General features: G+C 34.1%; 1 protein-coding gene, 1 long non-coding RNA gene and 1 other non-coding gene across 4 annotated transcripts; all 3 read left to right on the top strand.

The window, feature by feature from the left end:
- The first annotated feature begins 7,422 nt into the window (after positions 1-7,422).
- Positions 7,423-10,082, top strand: LOC111918606 (protein LIKE COV 1). The gene is made up of 7 exons (XM_023914249.2): positions 7,423-7,707; positions 8,211-8,263; positions 8,569-8,678; positions 8,789-8,956; positions 9,035-9,132; positions 9,223-9,349; positions 9,863-10,082. The coding sequence occupies exons 1-7, from the start codon at positions 7,567-7,569 to the stop codon at positions 9,955-9,957; spliced, it is 792 nt and encodes a 263-aa protein (XP_023770017.1). The 5' UTR covers positions 7,423-7,566; the 3' UTR covers positions 9,958-10,082.
- A 7,958-nt stretch (positions 10,083-18,040) lies between these two features.
- LOC111918605 (uncharacterized) lies at positions 18,041-22,923 on the top strand. 2 transcript variants are annotated; one of them, XR_008232445.1, is made up of 3 exons: positions 18,041-21,332; positions 21,865-21,973; positions 22,087-22,923. It is a non-coding gene; the product is annotated as an uncharacterized LOC111918605 (long non-coding RNA). The 2 variants fall into 2 exon arrangements; XR_006192700.2 differs by having other exon boundaries at positions 21,865-22,923.
- LOC111918618 (small nucleolar RNA snR60/Z15/Z230/Z193/J17) lies at positions 18,531-18,623 on the top strand. Its single transcript, XR_002859288.1, has one exon. It is a non-coding gene; the product is annotated as a small nucleolar RNA snR60/Z15/Z230/Z193/J17 (small nucleolar RNA).
- Positions 22,924-23,307: the final 384 nt, after the last annotated feature.

The raw sequence follows: 23,307 nt of genomic DNA, 5'->3' as shown, positions 1-23,307 counted from the left end.
GCTTGTTCATAGAATTATTCCAAGCACTTTTCCTAAAAGGCATGAGTGGGTTTGAGGCTCCTAAGGGTATTTTATAGTAGTTTACAGCCTAGGAACTCTCCCAAGGGAGTTTACGGCCGTAAACTCTCACCCTTAGTGATTTGTGAAGTTTAAAGTCCCTATTGCCTTTCTAGGATTTTCCTATGATGTTTGATGCTATTTTGGGTGATTAAAACCAATATTTGAGGGGGTTTTGGGGAGTTTACGGCCTAGATAAATGCTTGGGCCGTAAACTCCAAGTAATCCCTCACTTCCTTGAGTTTAAGTCCTTAAATCCCTTCCTAGTATTTTATAGAAATAGCCTATGGTCATTTGGGGGGCAAAAACTACATTTTGGGCATGTTTTGGGGAGTTTACGGCCTTGGTATAGACCTGGGCCATAAACTCATTTTCATCCTTCATTTTGATGTGTTTAAGTGATATAAACCCAAAGGAATAAGCCCTTAATTTATGTGTTAAGCCCTAGTATGGTTTGGGAGTGTTTTGGAGGCATTTTAACATGATTTTGAGGAGTTTACGGCCTAAGCTTGTGCTTGGGCCGTAAACTCTCCTCTACCCCCCTAAATCCATGAGTTTTGTGTTAAAACACTCCTAGGCTATTACCTCAATTTATTTCCTAGCCAATGGGGACAAGTTTGGGTCGTTTTGGCCTTGTTTTAGGTGTTTACGGCCTAAGAAAAAGCTTAGGCCGTAAACTCCTTTTCCATTGCTTCTAAGTCCGTATTTTGGTCCATAATCATGAATCAATATGTTTAGAATAGGCTAGGGTAAGCGGACTTACAATATGGAAGCGTTTGGTTGCGGATTCGGGGTGAAAACGGGTCTAGAGAGAGAGTATAGAGAGAGAGAGTGTAAAAAGTCTCCAATGGACTCCACTCACCCTTATATGGGTTTCTCAGTCGGGGCTCAGTGGAATTTTACACGATACTGCCGTTAAACGGGGCTTTTGGTCGCACCCGATTTAGTGGTCGTAATAATAAAACTTGACATTTTCCAAATGAATGGAAATGTGTGTCCTGTGTTTTTATTTCCTTTTATCACGACTTAACGGCATGTTAAAGGTAATCAAAGGGAATGTTTATTAAATTGCCGTCCTCTAATTAACGGAACTTTTATACAGTGGGATATTCCGTTAACGGTAACGGGGAAATGTAACGGGACAACTTGGGTTGTCACATAATTCTTGGACCTTGATTCTTCTGATTTCTTCGTTGGAGAAGAAGAAAACAGTAGGACAGACACAGAACCGTGTATCGAGTGCTGAGTAATTGCTTTGTTTTTTGATAATGAAGTGTATGTAATGTAACCATTTTCACAAGTTATAATCCAATTAAGAAGCATTAGGGGATTGTTTTTTGTTGAATTTCTCAGTTTTAGTCCAAAAAAAGTTTTATTGTGTAATTTCGGTTCCAAAAACTTTTCGTTTGATACTTTGGTGCTTACTCGAGGATTTTGTAACGTTTTCGCCACCCTTCAAAGTAAAACGACTATATTTTTTACATCAAAAACTCAAAAATCAATTAAAATAAGCATAAACGGTCATTTTACTTGGACCAAAATTGCAAAAAAATTCTATACTAAAGAGCCAAAAATGTACAAACCTTTCTGTCCTAAAGATCAAACTTTTGAATTCATTGATTTATCTTTTCCATCTTAAGAGATCTATTCTATTCTAAATAAAAAAAATTAGAAGTAATAATTATCATTCAAACAAAATGATGTCGTAAGTCAACATTTATAAACATGAGATTTTTCAAAATACAAAGGGTTTGCTTTGTTTTAATGAGTTTTACCCAATAAAATTACACAAGATGTCCACATAACCAAAAACAAATAACAGATAACTACACAACCAACTTAATCAACAAAATGGAAAAGACATAGACAAAATATAAATTAAAGTACCTATGGCCATCAGAAAAACCCAAGTGGAACTGCTAAAGTCTCACCTCATACCACGTTCAGAGTCGCATAAAACCAAACTTTGACCCCACTGCCTTCATATCGTCTGTTTATAAGGATTAGTCAAAAAGAGTCTTTTAAGCTATAAAGTATTGTAAATTAAGAGATAGGAAATTTTTAATATAATTGGTAGATAATAAGATACCAATGAAAATACAGATCGAGATCAGACTATGGTCATAACCCATCACAATGTTCTCATGGATCAACAAATCACCTTCCTCTTTATGTTATGATTTTTGTGCACTTGATCAAATGAGAAAATACCAAAGAAAATTGGTAGGTTGTTTCTCGTGTAAACGAACAACTTAAATTGTAACAAATGAGAAGAACTTAAGAACAATGTTTGATGAAATGGTCTTTATTATAAACTATTAGTAATTTTAACCATTCCATCGGTATGTATCTAGTCTAATGTGTGCAGGTAGTCAGGTAGTTTTTAAATGCAAGAAAAAGAGCCACATAGGAACTAATATTCGCTTCAAGAACATAAATAAATTCATAAAGAATTACCTAATCATTCGAAGGGATGGGGTACCTCCATGAATCCTGATGGTGTTGGAGTTTTTTCACTATTAGGCAAACGGAATAACATTTAATCAAACTTACCATCCCCATAACTAAGAAGCAAACCAGCAAAATTTTGGTCCCCAAATGATAATTCAGCAGAAAAAAAAACAGACAGAAGAGAAAAGAACGGATTTTTTTGGGCTCCCTTGTTGCTCAGTAGTTGGAGAAGGAAAAAGAAATAAATTTCCACCAGATCGCTTCCTTTTTGAATAATCTGTGTGCATCTCTTCTGCAAATGGGTTTACCAACATTGATGAAAAGCATAGTACCTCTGCAAACAATCGTTCGCTATTTCTCTGTATTCTACTAGCAAGAGATTTGATTTTGATTGGTGGTAGTCGAGAGGGATACGAAGAGGGAACCGATGGTGGTCTCCAGAGAAAAGGTATAAAACCCTAAAATCCATGAAATTTCCATAAAATCAGGAATTCACGAATCAGTAGCAGAGGCGTTAATTTCAGGCGATCAGAACGATACTTGTTTCCGTGTCCACATAGCAAGATAGAGAAAATCGGGGTCGATAGTAGGGAGATGGAAATGGGTTGTGAAAGAGTAGGTGGAAACGAAGGAGTTGGGAAGGGTTAGATGGAGGTGGTGTTAATCTGTGAGTGGAAGAGATAGAGAATCGGGAAAAAAAACCCCACCTATCAAAAAGAAAATAAATAAATAATAATAATGGTGGTGTAATAAGGTTAAGGTACTATGCATAAAGGAACTGAAAATTAATATGTATATAAATAAGCTAGTTAAGTCACTAGAAGAACAATGAAATTGGTTTGAGGTCAAACAGATCAACCAAATAAAAGTTATGATGTTTTCATGGTTTCAAGATAGAATAGGACATGGGTTGTGTCCTTTGATTCTTTAAAAAAAAACACGAACCATGTTAGTGCCCGGACCTATCCATTCCTTATTTTAGGTAATGTACAATGATTTCACTACTCTCAAACCTTCATAGACCCTCCACATTAGAAGTGTATGTGAAATAAGTCCTAATAACATATTTTACTACTTAATTACAACTTACTTCATTAGTGAATTAATTAGCAATGTCTTAATGTTTTGAAAATTTGGATGATTTTGATGGAAGTCGTCCAACTCCCAAATTAAGCCTTAAGCCTCATTTAACCTCATAAATTCATCTACAACTTTCTTAATAGAGTTAAATGATACCCTAAATTGATTTTAACCTTTTAAAACATAATTATATGAAGATAAATGGACAAAAGTGATGATCCATTAAATCAATAACATGCAAAAATTGTTTACACTCAATGAAGTTCCATCAGTTCCAATATAACACAAAACCACTATTAATTAAAATCATCATACTTCATGTTTCAGCTTAACTGAATCACTTAAGATTAAAACATTTCAATAAATTCTAATGGTCAAATGACTATATTAAACCATGAAAATGAGCTTGACAAACTCCATTGAAGCCAAATGTCAACTTGAAAATCTCCATTAAATCAATTAGCATAACTATTAACAAATTGTGAATTCCTTAGCTTAAATAATTCTTATAAACATCAAAGTAAACTTAGAAACAACATTAACTTTATGAGAACAAACTTGTATTCAAATTTCCATCGTTGTTAGTGTTTTGAAGCTTCAAAAATCCATTTATGCTTAAATCAAGTTTGAAATGCTAAGGATTGAAGAAGACTAGCAATATAATGAAAAAAAATAATTCAAAACCTCAATCAAACATCTTTAACATGCTTAAATTTTGGGTTGGAAGATTTCTCCTAACCCTAACTTGAATTTAGGAAAAAGATAAGGTTTAATTGTATCTTTTCAATTATCCTAGCTCAATTTTAACACAAAGACTTTGATTTCCACTCCAAAACCTTCTCAAAAGCTCCAAATGTCCATAGGTATTTTTCAATCTCTCGATCTAGATTTGAATCATATAGGTTTTTGAATCATATAGGTTGGGGGAGAAGATAGTTTCTTAACTTATGCAATTGTAGTACCCCTCAACTCTATATTTTATCGCTTTTACCACCAATGGACTTTAACAACTAGACTTAATTTGATTTTAGAAATTTAACCGCTTATAACAATAATTGTAACAAATATGGTCTATAATATTTATTCAAGTTAAGCCTTGATCAACATACAAGGGTTTTCCTAAATTATCAAAATTACCCCACTTTTAGATATTTTGCCATATAAAATCATAAAACTTTATTCTCTAAATAAGAACTTAAAAATATTTTCATTACTTTCTTTTTATTTACATAATTTTATATTTATTATTTTATTTAATTATTTTAATAAATTTTAAACGTAATCCCGAAATGAGGATGTTACACATGGCTTTATGAATTCATCCATTATTAAATGAAACAATTTCGAAGTATGATTACGCTTGTGAGTGTTTTTAGATTTAATTTCAATGATTCCAAGTCCAATTCATGTGTTAAAATCACCATGATGGTCAAATTTTATGTTATGAAACTTCGATGAAGTTTATGAGCTCTAACATTGGTGGATCATCCTTGATCTACCCAATTTAAAATTTGACTATGGATTTAATATTTTCTAATGATTTTGAATTAGATTATAACGTTCTAAGTTCAAATAATTGAAGAGATTCCAATTTAGTGGTCATACCTTAAGTTTTAAAGTTTTAACTGGGAGATAGTAAAGACCATTATTTATTTGATGAATTAGGGATATTCTTGAAGTTGATCATATTTTTAAGTTAGTGTTGGAACAAAGCATTAAACTCTAATTAAGCATCCTAAGTCATTAGAGTTTGAATTAGCAGTCTTGGGATCAAAATATACAAGTTACGAAAGCTTATTGGAGGTTTAAACTCGTTTTGTGTTATTAGGTCAATCACTCGGTCGAGTATAATCCTAGTTTCTTCCACAACCTTTCCATAAACTTATGCATGATATGTAAGGTATACAATGTGATGTTGAAGTATATATAATTTAAGTTGGAGGATTATAAGGTAACTAATGACTAATTACTTAATTAGTGATGATTTTTAGGAGACCATTTAGACATCCAAACAACTCTAGAAGTGAAATTTGGTATCCAGAATAACTGAGGTGAGTTAATTACCTAATAATACATGTCCCTATTATATTTATTTTAACTAAATTCTCTTTTAACTGAAAAATTATATGTGTACACTATGTGAATATTATATGTAACGCATATATGTGGAAAGACTAGTCTTGAGGTTTTACGAGGAAAATTGGGACAATGTAGGAGCAAGGAATTGTTATGAACTTAAGTATGTGACAAATGGTATCATAGAAAGATGATGTAAGACAATACCAATGTTGCACACTTTCATAGGTCCGTAGAGGCAGACAAAAGGGTGAAGCGCCCAAAAGTATAGGTAACTTACTGAGGAATACTCCATATTTTTGGAAATATTATGGGTGTCCACATGCCAAGTAATCTGACCTAATGGGTTGTGATACATGGTTGTGGTTCATGGATGTGTAGTTAAATGGGATTCTGGGAAGATCCTTAGTGTGGGACTATGGAAAACCATACTATATGGTACTCACTTTGTGAAGTTCAAGAGAAGGGACAAGTTGCTTCTAACTCGAGGGGGTGACATCGAAAGAGCTCTACACTCGAAGGGCAAAGAGGTAGAAGCTCCATCCTAATAGGCCAAATATCATATGATGTGGCCATAGTGGGTTTTTGTGTATGGCTATATAACATGTTGATAAACTCGATGTTGCATAAGTTCTTATTATATGACACAAGGAAATGTTGTATTTTAGCAGTAAGAGAATATCACGACCCATATATGGTGTGATAGTGGAAACCTAGAGAGGAAGATCATGCCACTTTTTTGCTTTTCGTTGAGATCAAAGTGGGATGCATATGCATATATGGCATTGTTAGTTTAGTTGTTTCCATCAAGTCGATTCATAATCGCAAGAGGGCTTAACTGTGAAGGGGATTAATGGATATAGGGATTAGACATAATTATTCAGTTAAACTAGTTGAGATGTGTATGTAGGAAGGTTGGTCTCGTGGTTTTACAGGGAACCTCACCTCACGGGCATGTAATGGTTTTGAACTTAAGTACGTGACAATAATGTAGTATGATGTTTTGGCCTACTAACAAGGCCAACATCATTTGGTGCCTCGATATGAATTAATGTGTTATATTATAGGACAATGGATTGTTTGATATGCCTCTTAGGGTCTAGTAATAGGCTAAGTCTGACTCGGTCAGATCCAAACTATTTAATATAAGTATATAAATCAGTCTGAAACTGAACCGAATTGAAACCGAAAAACTGAAAACCAAATAAGCCTCAAACTAAGAACTAAAAAACTAACCGAATGCCACTATTCGGTTCAAATCGATTCAGTCCGGTTCTATTAAGAAATATGTTATTTAAGAAGGTGTTCGGAACCACAACAAAAAACATCAAAAACCGAATAAGCCTTAAACTAACAACTAAAAACCAGACCAAATACCATTATTTTGTTCCGACCAGTTTTGGTTCGGTTCGGTTAAACAACTACCTCTAGTTTAATATCACACTTAGAAGCTTCTAATTTAGTTATGGATTCTTTGATATGTCTCTTATTTCATAGTTGTGCGCGACTGAGTCATACATTTCGATCATATCTTGACTCAATTAAATCTAACTCAATAAATAACTATCAAACAACCATTTGGTATTTTATTTAATCGTAAATCATATAAAATTTAAGATTTATTTGAATCACATATTTATAAACTTGTAGGCATAGTTTTTGGATGAAAAGGAGATAAATTTTTTGGTGAAGGACCAAACATTAAAGTTGATATTGAAAGAAGTGTTAACGTAGTGCTCAAAGTATATTTATATATATTCAGGGTTTAACAGAAATTCTCAACCTCTCGACACGCAACTCCAAATTTATTTAGCCCCGAAGACGTTTCTCAGCGATTCTCGATACAAAATTCGTTCTTCTAAGTTCAAGATTATTAGGATATCTCGGAAATTTTGCAGAAAAATGGGTGATCAAATATCACCCGTCATCAGAGACAGAGATCGAGAGCTGCTTCTACCCATCGCCAACACCCCTGATGACCAACAAGTATCTCCAAAACCCCCGTCCTCTGCAACTCCCTTCTCTCATCACGCCGGCCGTGAGGTTTTCCTTCATACCCTTTTGCATTTTCGAATGTAATTTTGTTAAATTTGATTGCTTCATTTTGGTTTGGTTGGTTATTGATCCCAATTGAGTATTTGATCAGGGTTTTTTACTTTTAGACGAAACACCTTTTAATGTATATGCTTTTAGGTTTAGTAATTGCTTTGATTTGGTTACTGAAACGAAAAATTAGATCTTGATCAAGAGTTTTTTTAGGAGGGTTTATGAGAACGAAGGAAAATCCTGAATTGTGCTTCGTTCCATTGCCGAATTGAATTGAAAATTCGGATCTTGACTACGGATAGACATTCATTGTCACACGTCTCTTGAAAACAACTCAATTGCAAGTCGTATTTTGGTTATTTGGTCCAAATTAAGAACCAATTGTTCGTTCATATCGTCAATTTTCAAGATTCTCAAAATGTATAATTGATTTTATGTTTATGTCCTATTAGTGTCTCTTCTACATTCATCTTACCTCATACATTACATTTTTCATGTAGACTTTCTCCAAAGTTCTTCAAAGCTGGGCATCTAAAAAATTCATGACTGGATGGTATGCATAATTCCCATTTCTAATCCTTTTACTTATATGACATGACATGATATGACATAAAAGAACAGACTTTATTCTGTATTGTGTATTGCGTGCATTGGACTGTAACTGAAACTGATGTCCTTGGAAAAAGAATTGCAATTCTTTATCCCACCAACCGAAAAAGGTAAGGTGAACAAGGACACATTCTCGATATCTCAACTGTGAAAAAGACGTGAATGCCCTTTTCATTATTATCACAATAACCTACAACCATAGATTAGATTTGAATATATGATCACATTTTCTTTTTGTTTTTGTTGTAGTGTGATCCTATTACCATTAGCTATTACTTTCTACATAACATGGTGGTTTATACATTTTGTGGATGGTTTCTTCTCTCCTATCTATGCTCAACTTGGCATAAATATATTTGGTAAGCATACATTTTATGCTATTCATTTACACCAAATTTCAATGTTAAAGTTTCATGATATTCATCATTTTGATCCTAATTAATCAAATTATAAAATTAATTTTATTTAGGTCTTGGGTTTATAACTTCGGTGACATTCATATTTGTGGTGGGGATCTTTATGTCATCATGGTTGGGTGCATCTGTCTTAAGCCTTGGTGAATGGTTTATCAAAAGAATGCCATTTGTTCGCCATATTTATGATGCCTCTAAGCAAATTAGTGCTGCAATATCTCCTGGTTCGTGGGCCCCACCCTAACTCTTATTACCCTTTAATAATAATAATAAAAAAACATTATTTGAATCTAAAAATGCAGATCAAAATACACGAGCTTTTAAGGAAGTTGTGATTATGAGGCATCCTCGTGTTGGTGAATATGCATTTGGGTTCATTACTTCATCCTTCATTCTCCAGGTGTGTGTTTTTATGTTTTGAAAATTGGTATGTATTTGTATAATTATCGATTTGTTTGTTAATTTTTTTTTTTTTTTTTTTGCAAAATAGAGTTATTCGGGGGATGAAGAGTTGTATTCGGTGTATGTCCCAACAAATCATCTTTACATTGGTGATATATTTTTGGTGAAATCAAAAGATGTTATTAGACCAAACTTATCTGTTCGTGAAGGAATTGGTGAGTTATTGTTTCGTTATTTTATTAGTTTTGTAAATGATGTTTAAAAAGTATTTGAGAAAATAAACGACCCATTTGGGGAAAATGAAAGGAAAAAATAAATAAAGACAAATTTCTTAAAAGTTAGGACTTAATAGGAAAAGCCTTCTTTCACTGACTTTTCCTATTAAATCATTCTTTCTGTATTAAGTAAAAAAGAAACACCTATATATAAGCTTACCAGATCAAAACATGTCCCCATTAAGTTAACTTAATAGGGACATGATCTGGTAAGCTATACATATGTGTTTATTTTTTACTTAATACAAAAAGAATGAGTTAATAAGGAAAGTCAGTGAAATTAGTTTTTTCCTATTAAGTCCTAACTTTTAAGAAATTTGTTTTTATTTATTTTTTCCTTTCATTTTCCCCAAGTGTGTCGTTATTTTCTCAAATATTTTTTAAACATCATTTATCCAGACAACACTGAAAAAAAAAAGTAATTTATTTTGGGTTGTTTTTTTGTTTGTACAGAAATTGTGGTATCTGGTGGCATGTCGATGCCACAAATTTTAACGACATTTGATTTGGCCATTAAAGAGTATGGACCTAGAAACAACAGAAGCTGAGGAGTGAGGAGTATGTGAATAGTTTAGATTCTTAAGTTAAGCATGTTTTGCACTTGATTAAAAAATCTAACAAAGATCATGTAGACAAATGTTTTGATATTGAATTTAGGGTTATAATTTTGTGATTCTTGTGGTTTGATTTTGGTGTTATAAATTAGTTATATCGCTATGGAGGTTGATTAAAAAAATGTTTTATTGAGGCAGTTTAATTGTGAAAACATGATACGAAGTTATCAAATGATGCTATCGAGTTTATTTAACTCAAGTGAAGGAAATACCAATATAACCTTATCTTTCGGTTTATTATGACATTTTTTTAACATTATATATGTTTCTTAGTAAATAGTTGTATTTTGGAAACCATATCAAGGAGTAACTAATTACCTCATCGGTTACTATGTTAATATTAACATTGCATTAATAATATCAATTAAATGAAAATGAAATAATGAGTTAATTTCTATAAGTTAAATAGTTGTATTTTGGAAACCCATCTAACGGTTCATTTGAGATTCAAAAAAATAAAAAATAAAAAAATAAATAGAGATATTGAGATTTAACGTCAACTACGTATTTTTCATTTGTTTCTCTAACGCTTCAGCGTATCGGCAGCAGCAGAGTATGCCTAATCATAAATGATTATATGGTAGAAATGTATAATCATATATGATTATACATGTTTATATGTATATGTCTAAACATAAATGATTATACATATATGTCTATTCAATGAGTATTCATATATGATTATAACGGTTGGTGGCAGAGGTGGTGGTGGTGGTATAAGTGACAGAGATGGCCGTGGTGGGGTTAAATAATGGCAGAGGTGGCGGTGTGTTTTTTCGGGGTCTTTCCTCATTTTCCGTCTTGGACACTTTAGCATGCCTTTTAGCTGCAGAATAAGAAGTTCCACAGATGTCAGATCCTCCAGAAATAACATTGATTACCATGGCATCCGAGGGAGGGGATCCTAGATTTTCCAGGATCTTCGCAGGGTCTTGCTCTGTTTTCCATGGATCTTTCTTTTTTCCTTCTTAGGATCTCTTTGAGATAACCATTGCTCAAGAGATAACTAATCTCCTTCCTGAGGGCTTTACAATCCTCAATGTTGTGACCGAAATCCTCGTAATATGCACACCACTTGGATTTGTCTTTCTAGTTGTTAGATTTTCTCCTTTTCTTGGCCATCTTGCTTTGTCGTCAAGATCCTGCATGACGAATATTAGGCCTGGAACATCTACAAAGAAGCAATAGTCAGTAATTTTAGGAAATTCTTCTTTTCCCCCTTCATCAACAAGTGTGTTAACCTAGTGATAATTGAGTTTGGAATACGGTTTTGACTTATAGGATCTCTGGGTTGAGGATTCATCCTTCCTGTTGGGATTGTCATATGAAATTGGTATGCTGGCCCTCTTTTGTATTTATTTGTATTCTTCCAATATAATGAACCTTAGTGCTCAACTTTTGACTTCATCTATACGTTTGCATGGAGTCATCACAAGGTCTTCGTAGAATAGAGAGTCCTTCTTCAAACCCCTCTTAAAGGCCTCCACGACAGTGGTCATGTCGATGTTTGGTATGTTTAGAGATTCCTTGTCAAACCTGCTTACAAAGACCCTTAAGGATTCTTTGGGATCCTGGACCACCTGATAAAGATCACTAGTGATCCTTTCAAACATTTTGTTACAAGAAAATTGATTATTGAAAGATTAACTTGGCAAAAGAGGTAATAGAATGAAGAGGAACATTAAGAAACCATTTTAAGGCTGATCCTCTTAGAGTCGATCTGAAGCCTTTGCATAAACATATTTCTTTTAAGTGTAGTGGAATGGGAATGATCTTCATTATTTCCCTATCTTGTGCGATATGTTCTTCTGCATCTGTGGTTTCATCGTAAGGCTTCATGCTGGGAGTTTGGAAGCGTTTGGGAACTTCAGTATCAGCTATTGAAGGGATAAATCTTGAGATCATGTGACTGGTGGGGAATGCTTCCAGTATATCTTGGACCACCCTGGGTACGCTTGAGATAATCTGACTTAATTGTTGGAGTTCTTTGGCCATAATTGGACTTATTCCTGCATTAAGATCCACAAAGTTATTGTTGGTAGTGTTACTATTAAAGAAGTTACCAATATTTTTGTTATTGGGAGTATTAAAGGTTTCATCAAGATCTTGGATCACAGGATTGTGGATGTTTGGGATTGTTAATTTTAGGCGTTTCCCCATGGATCCAGGATTGTCGAAATTTAGGATTCCCGGTTTTAGGATTGAAGGTGTCACCTCTTGAAGTTTGCGGATCTCTGCCCTTATCCTTTCCACTTCCTTGAGTAGTGTTTTGTTGTCTTCCTATTGTTGAGCCACCTATTGTGTCAACGTCTTCATCATGGAGAAGAGTTCATCATTAGAGACTGAGGTAGGAGGATCCTGAGATCCGAGGGATCATGGAGCAACCAGATGAGTATTCTTCTTTGGCACATCAGAAGTTTTCCTCTGACCATGCAACCCGCTTGGAGCAGGTGGAATATTTTTTGGAGGAACAGAGGGAACAAAGGAGGAAGAAAGGATTGGTTGTGTAGACATGATTTTTGAGGATTACGAACACTACGGCCCCACGATAGGCGCCAAATTGTTTTGGTCAAAAATCAACTAAGAGGATATTAACCAAATTGAGTGAAAGGTTGTGGTGTTTGTTCGTAAAGTGTTTGTTGAAATTTGAATAAGATTGCACAAGTGATTTACAAGGAAACCCCTTGATCCTTGCTAGGATCTCCGACACAAAACCTTGCAAGATGATAATGATCACCTGCCTTGTTAATTTGTATTAATTGAAAGATGAGTTACATATGATATGATGAATGTACGAGTACAAGTATTACAATGATTTTAGGTGTGTGTTGTGTGCAAAATACATGTGTATTTATAGTCTAGTCTAAATAACAATAAGTCGGATATTCCCGGGATCCTCTCGAAAAAAAATGAACACGTTGGTTTAACTTGGTATTCCTAGGTATTTTGTCTGATTGAAGTGTTTCTTCATTGAGAACGAGTCTTATGTCGACTAATTCTACACACGTGAGAAAAATAATAAAAATATATATGTTGGAAATGTTAGGAAATAATAGTAATAATAATGGTCAGGATCCTGAAATTCTTGAAGATTCGAGATCCTAAATAGGGTTGAGAATCTTGTCCCTAACAGGTATCATTAAATGAGAGTCAGAGAGGAGAATGTGGAGAAGATAACATTCTGAACTCGTTATGGTCATTACGAGTTCGTAGAGATGTTGTTTGGGCTCACCAATGCACCAAGGATATTTATGGATTTTATGAATCGGGTATACAGGCCTATGCTTGATTGTTCGGTCATTGTTTTTATCGATGATATCCTATTCTATTTCGAGATCAGGGAGCAACATAAGGAGGACCTTCGAGAGCTGCTAGGAGTTTTAAAGAGGGAGCAGATTTATGTCAAGTTCTCAAAGTGTGAGTTTCCGTTACGGGAGGTTCAGTTCTTGGAACACCTCGTTAACCAAAACGAGATTCTAGTCGTCCCGGACAAGATAGAGGAAGTTATGCAGTGGGAGGTCTCGAAGTACCTGTGGAGATTAGGGGTTTTCTGGGTTTAGTAGGGTATTATTAGAGGTTTATTCAGGATTTCTCCAAAGTTGTTGTACCTCTCACTTGTTTTACGAGGAAGGGCATGGATTTTTGTTGGGGGCCTGAGCAGCAGGATACGTTCAAGATGCTGAGACATAAAGTATGTGAGGCCCCGATGTTGAAACTTCCGTAGGGCATGGAGGATTTTGTTGTATATTGTGATGCGTCTATCACCGATTTGGGGTCATTGTCACGCAGAGAGGGAGGGTTATTGTGTATGCTTCTAAACAGTTGAATCCTCATGATGTTCAAAATCTGACGTATGATCTGGAGTTGGGGGCGGTGTTGTTTGCCCTCAGGATTTGGCGACATTATCTATATGGGTTCTGGTCTACCATCTACATAAATCACAAGAGTCTGAGATATCTCATGGATCAACCGAACCCGAATATGAGGTAGCGTAGATGGCTTGACGTGGTCAAGGATTATGACTGCGAGATTATTTATCACCCAAAGAAAGAGAATGTGGTCGCTAATGCTTTGAGCTGTAAGTCGGCTAATACTTATGTTAGGGGCTTATGTATGAGGATTTCTATCGAATTCATGCTTCTGGATTTGATTAGGGAGGCTCATGCCGAGGGTTTCAAGAAGGAAAATTGGAAGCAGGAGAGAATCAATAGTGAGATTGACAGGTTTTCGACTAATAGTCGTGATTTGTTGACTCAGTACGGTTAGGTTTGAGTTCCAGATTTTGGTGGGGTCAGGCAAACCATGATGGAGGAGGCACATAAGTCCAGAATCTCGATACACCCCGAAGCCACAAAAATGTATCGGGATTTCAGACTTATCGATTGGTGGTCGTGCATGAAGAGATAGAAAGTCTGATATGTGGAGAGGTCTTGACCTGTCGGATTATCAAGGCCGAGCATAAGAGGTTTCATGGAAAGTTGCAGCCTTTAGAGGTTCCCATGTGGAAATAGGAACATATCACCATGGATTTTATCACCAAGTTACCAAGGACATCTAAGGGGTTTCATGCAATTTGGCCCATTGTGGATTCTCTGACCAAGAGTGCCCACTTCTTGGCTATTCAAGAGAGTTCCTTGACCGATAAATTAGCCAATGTTTATGTGCACGAGATCGTCGCTCGACATGGTGTTCTAGTCTCTATTGTATCTGATCAAGATGTTCAGTTTACTTCACAATTTTGGCAGAGGTTCCATGAGTAATTGGGTATGAGATTGCACTTTAGTACCGCTTATCATCTGCATACTAGTGACCAAACCGAGCGGACCATCCAGATGCTAAAGGATATGTTGAGAGCATGTGTTGCGACTCCTACCTTCCATTGGATGAGTTTTCATACAATAACATTTATCACTCTAGTATTGGTGCGCCACCTTTTAAGATTCGTTACGGGAGTAAGTGTCGTACACCGATACGTTGGGGATAGGTCGGTCATAGGGTTATGGGAAAGACCGAGGTGGTCCTTTAGACGACATAGATTATTCAACAAATCAAGTATAAATTACAGACAACTAAGAGTCGGCAGAAGATTTATGCTGACAGGCGTCGATCTGAGTTAGAATTCCAGGTCTGCGATATGATTTTACTGACGGTATCACCCTGAAACGGTGTGATACGCTTCAGGAAGAGGTTTAAGTTGGGGCCCTAAATTATTGGTTCATTCCGAATCTCAGATAAAGAATTTGGAACTTCCTACCGTATAACCACCTTGAACTTGGGCGGGTCGACCAATAGACCATATATCCTGATTGACGAGTGCCCCAGAAATTGGACCTTACGCAACTAGAACTCACACTTGGAGAACTTGGCGTACAACCTCGCCCCCTAAGAACTCTATGAAGATCATGTAAATGCTCCTCGTGCTGATCATTGGTCTTGGAATAGACCAAGATATCATCGATAAAAACAATCATTGACCTCCAACATAGGCCTATACACCCGATTAATGAGATCCATGAATGTTGTCGGTGCATTGGTGAGTCCGGAAGGCATCCCCACGAACTCAGATTGTCCATAACGAGTTCGGAAGACCATCTTCAGGATGTCATCCTCCTGAACCCTCATCTAATGATAACCAGACCTCAAATCGATATTGGAAAACCAAGATGCTCCCTGCAACTGATCAAAAAGGTCGTCAATTCTCGACAAAGGTAACGGTTCTTCATCGTCAACTTGTTCAACTCCTTGTAATCAATGTACATCTGGTATGAACCATCCTTCTGTTTGACAAAAAGGATCGGTGCTCACCACGACGAGCTACTCGGCTGAATAAACTCTTTCTACAATAGCTCCTGAAGCTGAGTGGATAACTCATGCATCTTGGATGGCGCAAGGCGATATGACAGATTCACAATCATGGCAACACTAGGGATCACGTCCATCCAAAACTCCACCTGCCTCTTGGGAAGCACAACATACAAATCATTTGGAAAAACATCAGAAAACTCCCTCACAATCGGAATTGTGAACATTGACTAACCGCTTTCCCTCAACTCGCAAATCAACCACATAAGCTAGGTACCCCACACACCCATGATGAAGACACTGCCTCACCACTCCTCATAATCGGAATATCGTTCGAATCTTGGTTCTCCACCCTAATTTTGTTTTTTAGGAGTTCAATAACTTTGTTTTTTGTATGGTTATTTTTTTGTCTTTTTATAAACTTTGTTTACAAATTTGAAATCTTTTTTTTTTTTTTTTTTTTTTTTTTTTTTTTTTTTTGAGTTTTTACATAAAAATATTTGATAGTAATCTTGAAGGATATTTAGGGGTGTTCATAACCGGATATCCGAAAATTCGGATATCCGAATTTCGGATATCCGAAATTTCGGATAGTTGATTTTTGGTATCCGATTCCGTATCCGGAAAATTGAAATTTTGTTAAAATTTGAAAAACATATGAAGTTTTTAAGTTAAAAATACATATTTTTAAATTAGAAAGGCATATGAAGTAATATAGGTATTTAATTAAGGGTGTTATCAATATGTTTTAGTTACTAAAATTCATATCATAAGACATATGCAACTAAAATAACAAATAATGTATAAAATAAAACCAAAATTTTCGGATATCGGATATCCGAATTATCCGAAAAATCTGAAAAGCATTATCCAATTCCGATTCCGAAAAATTGGATATCCGAAATTTCGGATATCCGAAATTTCGGATATCCGATTTTTCGGATAATTCGGATTTGGAATTTCGGAATTTCGGATCGGAATTTTGGATACGGATATTTTTGAACACCTCTAAGGATATTACCCCTAATTATTTAAAAATATCGAACTTATTTTAATAAAAAAAATAACAAATAAAATTAAATAAAAAAATATTTTTCTTTTTATGTCTACAAATGTTCTTACCCAATAAAATTATGATAAGTGTCATCATTGTATATTTTTTTAACTAACTCATTAAGGATGTATTAAAAATATATCAAATAAATAAAAGGTAGAAGTAAATTTAATTAGCAATAGATGGTTATTTAGGAATAAATTAGGGTCTGTTTGATTTCAACTTACCGGGTCCGGTCAGTGTTGACTGCTGACTCGGTCAACAGTCAGCTGTTTGGTGAATACAAAATATAGCTGATTCAGTCAACATTCCAATTAACCTCGGTCAACCAATCCAATTACCCGGTAAGCAAAAAAAAAAAAAAAAAAAACTCCTGACTGAAAATAAGAAGTGACAAAAGCGACACCTGCTGCTGATTGCCTCCATCACCAACAGCTTCTCCGGCGATGATTACACAGCGCCATCCTCGATCTGCACCTCCTGCGCCATTCTCTTTACTGCAGGTAACGTTTTCTTTAGTGTTTTTTTTTTTTTTGCTTTTTTTTTTTTTTACTTTACCCAAGTGCAAAAATCTACTGGTTTTGAAAATATAGAATCTTGATTTGATTCCATTGTCTTGTTTCAAATGCTTGAATGTGCATCTGTTTGTAAATATATTTTTGGAGCAACGCCACTCTAAAATCCGCTAGAAAAGGGAGGAGATAAGTTGTGCACACAACGTGTTTGACAAAATGCCCAAGAGAATGTTATATGCTTATGAGATCAAAATTTATTTGTATGAAATCAAAATTTATGTTGTATTAAATTTGTTAAGATAAGAAAGTGTTATATGCAGTGAATTTTGTTAAGATAAGAAATCAAAATTTGTTAAGATAAGAAAGTGTTATATGCTGTGAATTTGTTAAAATTTATTTGTATGAAATCAAAATTGATGTATTTTTAATTTGGATTTTATATGATAATTTGTGTTTTTATAATTTTTTTATCCAGCACAAGAGACAACACAAGGGTAATATGGTCATTTTTTCATTCATCAAAGCAATTCAGATAAATAATCAAATAACATAAACTATCAAACGACCACTTAGTTAGTTTGCCGTTTAAAAAAAAAAATAAATAAATAAATTTAATTTCTCGTATACAAATCCAAAAACCCTCAAATTACAAATCGGTGGCCCAAACCATCACCAATACTCACCTGATAAAAACCCTAGCTCCTCATCGCGCCTCTATAAATAACAACGAACAAATCTATCAAATTCAGTCGCAACTATTTTAATGGTTTATACGTCCTTCGCTACTAGTCACCACCTTGATAAATCGTTGTTCTGATCTCTGTTCTTACATATTTGATGTTTTTTGGGCAATCAAGTGAATCATCCATCTTTCTTTTTGCATTTTAATCGGTTGTGAAAAGGTACCTTTCGACTTTCGTTGTAGTTGTAGAGGTGTTTTCCTCTATTTGTTGATTGATATCCTATTTGATGATTTAGTGTATTTTTCATTGCATCTTTTTGGCCGATGATTAAATTCTAATAATAGACAAGCATATGTCTGAATCTTACTATGTTGTCAAATCTAATCTTCTCTATGAGGCCAAGTATCTAGATCATTGGTTTTAATTTTCGATTTAAATCTAAGTATTAATTGAGAGCTTCAAATGATGATCATTTGCATAGTTCAAATGATGTTCTTCTGTGATTATACATCTCTTTTAGTCTTTCGCTCCTATCTGATGATCTCTCAGTTATTTTAGTGTTGTTTCTTTCAAATTTTAGTTTTATTTTAATTGGCATTTAGCATCTTTTATATGGTTTTATAAATTATTTCAAATTGCTCTTTGATCAATGATCGATCATTTTTAATTGCATTTAATTTTATAATTAATGATCCTGAAAGTCTTCATTTTTAAATAAAGACTCATAGTGTTTCTTATTTATATAATGTGTTTGTTTTATTTAATTACATCCATAATAAGGATGATCTTTTTTTTCGTTTAAAGCAAAATATCCTTATAATCACTCCAAATTACATCATGTTTTCGTTTTTAATTTTGTGTAGATGCAGGTTTATGTATAGAAGTAATCTGATTTTTTTGCGTTCTGATCATTTTTTTTGTTTTTATGACAATTTAAATTTAATATTAAACTACGTTATTTTTAAAAAAATCTAAATTGAGCGAATCCAGCAATAAAAAAAATTATGGGAACTTCATTCTCTATTGTTAAACCTTTTAACGAAAATTTATACCAATGTCGCTGCGAATTTGATAATTACAACTTCTAATTTTTTAGAAGCACAACAAATAGGTAATAAAAATCCAACATTTTTTTCCTGTATTTGTTGCTTGAATGTTTGTAAGGTTATCTATATAGTATGCGGATATTATATAAATTTTTCTTCACTAGGGAAAAGTAGTACAATATTCATTTTCTGTTGGAAAAAAGAAATACTATCATATACATCAACAACATTTTGTCTCTCTCTATATATATATATATATATATATATATATATATATATATATATATATATATATATATATATATATATATATCATTGTAGATTCTGGATATTCTGATCGTTTATGACTATGAGCACTACTGCCATCTCATAATTTTCTAATTTTATTGACATCTAAACTTAATATGATCACTTAATATGGTGATATGGATTAATATGATGATATGAAGTGGTAAGCTGTTTAAAAGATAAATATTCTCTTTTTAATTTTATTTAACTATTTAAATAAAATAAATTGTAAAAAGGTAGAAATTGCAAAACTAGTTACAAGTCTTGGGCCCTATTTGATATAATAAATTAGCCGCAACACTTTTCTATCTTAGAAATCCTGTAGGAGACCCAAGGTATGTATAGGAACAGTGGAAAGGACTAATTTTAAGAGAGAGCTTACCACCAAAATAAAGAGAAACTTGGCCTTCCATACATTAATCCTTTTTCAAATATTACATTTCTAAATCATTAGAATATGATGTTTTTCTTCTGCTTTCAACGACTAAGAAATAATGGTCTCGAACATATGGGAAGTCAGATGAAAGCTTCGGTCCTTGAATTAATGGCTTAGCCCCTCATGACGCGGAAAGTATCGTCTGGCCGAGAAAGAAATTGGAACATATAGCTGACTGAAAATGGAATCAAGCCTTTCCAATAATATCATTGCCCTTGGAGCCATTGGATAAAAATTTGTGTGTATGGAGAGACATTATAAGAATCAAACTCAGGTCTTCTTTAGGGGTGAGTGTGTTGCGGTTTGATGCGGTTATTTGTTAAAATCTCACCACCAACTGCAAATGCGGTTAATCCATTTTCAAAATCGTTTGATGCGGTTATTTTTGCAGTGCGATTTTGTATTTTCTGTGTTGTGGTTATTAACCGCATGGATTTTGTGCAGTTATTTTGTGTGGTTTTTAACCACATTTTAGAGTTTAAACGATTTTAAGAGTTCAAACATATTACTTATAATAATAAAAAAATTATTAACTTAAATCACAAACAATAATATCTTAAAAACATCAAATCAGTAGTAATTAAGAAAAAATTTCTTAAAAGTGTTTAATTTCATTATTTTTTAAAGTTAAACATAACAAAAAACATACTTTTTGTCTTTTAGTATTTTATTCATCTTTCATTCATAAAACTTGTCTTATTTTTAATATTTAATATATTAATAATTAATAAAAAAAGTTCTATATAACATATGCGGTGTGGTTTTTTTTGTGGTTTTTGAAAACTAATAATTGCACCGCAGCATAAATTTGTGGTTTTTGAAAAACAGAAAACTTCACATCGGTTTTATTGGTTGCGGTTTTTGCTGTTAATTTTAGTTACGGTGTGGTTTTTTGCTCAACCCTACTCCTTTATACAAAAATGGTGTTTACAAGCAAGTTAGAGGGTTTTTTATGGTTTAAGCCCAAAATAATATATTTAATCTCTATTATTCTAGAAGTTTTTATGATGATGATTATTATTAATCATTATAGTATTAGGATAAAATAGTCATTTTGTATTAGTCAGCACATTCAGTTAGATGTATAATCAAACAATGTTTTTTTTTTTTTTTTTTTTTTTTTTTTTTTTCAGTCAGACTTTATTACTTAGACAAACATTTTCTAGTTAATGTTTTCAATCAAAAACTATCAAACAATCCTTATTTCTTCTCTTTTCTCTCGCTAAGCAACCAACAAGACCATGTTTTAGCAACTGTTTAGCGAGGGTGCCAAGCTACTCCCTCCAACCTAACTCGAAGGAGAAATGGTCTTTCTCATGATATGACATGTTAACTTGTTAGGCAAAGAGAAAGAGAAAGAGAAAGGGGGAAATGGTTTTCCTGATCTTATAGAAAGGGAAAGAGAGAAAGAGAAAAGAAGGAAATGGTTTTGTGATATGAGTGACTTACGGAGGTGTCACATAAGCAGCTCCATGCCGTTAATAGGTGATGCCGTATTCTCTTAACAAAAAAGAAAAGAATAAAGGTTATACGGTCTATTCTTATTTTTGCATGAAATGGAAATTTATAATTTTGCAGTGCCTTTATAATTTTTTGTATTACATAATGAGATATGAAGTTTTGTTATTCTTGTTTAAATTCAATGGCATATCAGTTGTGCATCAATTTATTTCTAACCTAGGTTACATTGAAATTCTATCTTTTACAACGGATTATCATTGATTTTTATTTCATTAAATTAAAGAATATAAAATAAAATAAAATAAAACATAATATATATTTTTTAAAATAAATATTTTTAGAAATAACATTTATGTATACAAAATTTATGTAGAAAAAAGCACAAAATAAATAAAATAAAATGAAAAGTCACGTGTTGCATGCGTGCACAATTTTTTTCTTTGAAAATTAAATGGCATGGAAAGATACAAAGCGACAACATTTCATGCTTCCTCAATGGTTTTAGAAGCCGCTACGCTAATTATTTAACAGCCGATTTTATTTGCTTGCATTGAAGGTATGGCAACTTGACGTTATCATCAGTATGGTTCTAAATAACGTAAGGCGTGACTTGGCGGCAATGTCAAGCCTCAAGCTTTTTCGAGCCTTGGCGAGCCACGTCATTTGTAAGGCGTAACTTAAGGCGATAATTTTTTAAATAATTAATATTTTTATATGTATTTTCAACTATTATTTTATTTTATACACATATATGAGTTAAGACGGTGTTTTGGTAAAGCTTGGCGGCAGATACAAGCCTTGGAGCCATGACGAGCTTTTTAGAACCTTGATCACCAGTATCTCCCAAAAAAACATGCAACCCGTGTCTTGACCATGGAATGTTCGACGAATTTGCCTTATCTTTAAGGTTATTGTTGTAATTAGGTACAGAATTGAGCAATTAATTTGAAAGAGGCCGAAACTAAAAATACTATTCTTCTAAAAATAAGGGGGCAAGAAGCATTTTTTGTCCTTAATATGCTCTACCTAGGGATGAGCATATGGACCGGGGAACCGGCCGGAACCGGTACCGGAACCGGAACCGGCACCGGAACCGGAACCCGATGGAACCGGTCGGGCCGGGACCGGGACATTATTTTTGTGGAGTTTTGGAACCGGGAACCGGTAGGAACCGGAACCGATTTAACCGAAACCGGTAGAGCTGGCAAAAAACGGTAGAACCGGCAAAAACCGGAACCGTATGATGCTATTTTTCAAGGAGTGGTTCCAACATTTGAAGACACGACAAGAACCGGTAGGAACCGGGAACCGGTAGAACCGCCGGGCCGGTTCGGTTCTTGATTTTTGCCAAAGCCGGCTCCCCGGTCCGGTCCGATTCGGGCCGGTTCCGGCCGGTTCGGTCCTTTTGCTCATCCCTAGCTCTACCCATGGTTGTAATGATTGGTGTTTTTGTTGTGATACAAATGATTTTTTTGTCCTAGTGTTAGTAGTAAAAGGCTCGTCTTAAAGGTGGGCGATAGGGGCGACCATTCAGTGCCTATCTTTTAAAGGGACCTATTTTTTTTTTAAGAAATTGTTATATTTAGAAGATAGTACAAGTAATTTCTTTCGATCATTGAATTATTATAAAAAAACTTGATGATATTTATATATTTCAAGGGCCTATTTTTTCTTTCGTTATGGGCCTAAAATATGTTTGGAACGGCCCTGAGTAGTAATCATACTCATCGGTACATTTTCAAGTACATGTATCATAGTTAGTGAAATAAACAAAACCAAAATAAAACAATAAAGTATTCACCAAAATTTAAATTCAAGCATATTTAAGAATAATTAAAATTAGGAGATGCATTTCATTCATACACTAAAATATTTTATTGTTATTGATTTGCTATAACAATATGTTCCCAACTATAATCATTTGTACCACCTGGGGTTAGAGGTTATTTTGTAATTTCAAATGGAAAATGCAACCCACCTTACAAGCTTCAATGAAAAT

The sequence above is a fragment of the Lactuca sativa genome, chromosome 5 (genome assembly GCF_002870075.4).
Source record: "Lactuca sativa cultivar Salinas chromosome 5, Lsat_Salinas_v11, whole genome shotgun sequence".
Classification (NCBI taxonomy): Eukaryota; Viridiplantae; Streptophyta; class Magnoliopsida; order Asterales; family Asteraceae; genus Lactuca; species Lactuca sativa.
The sequence above is the reverse complement of the archived record's forward strand: the minus strand, read 5'-3'. Positions and strand labels throughout refer to the sequence as shown.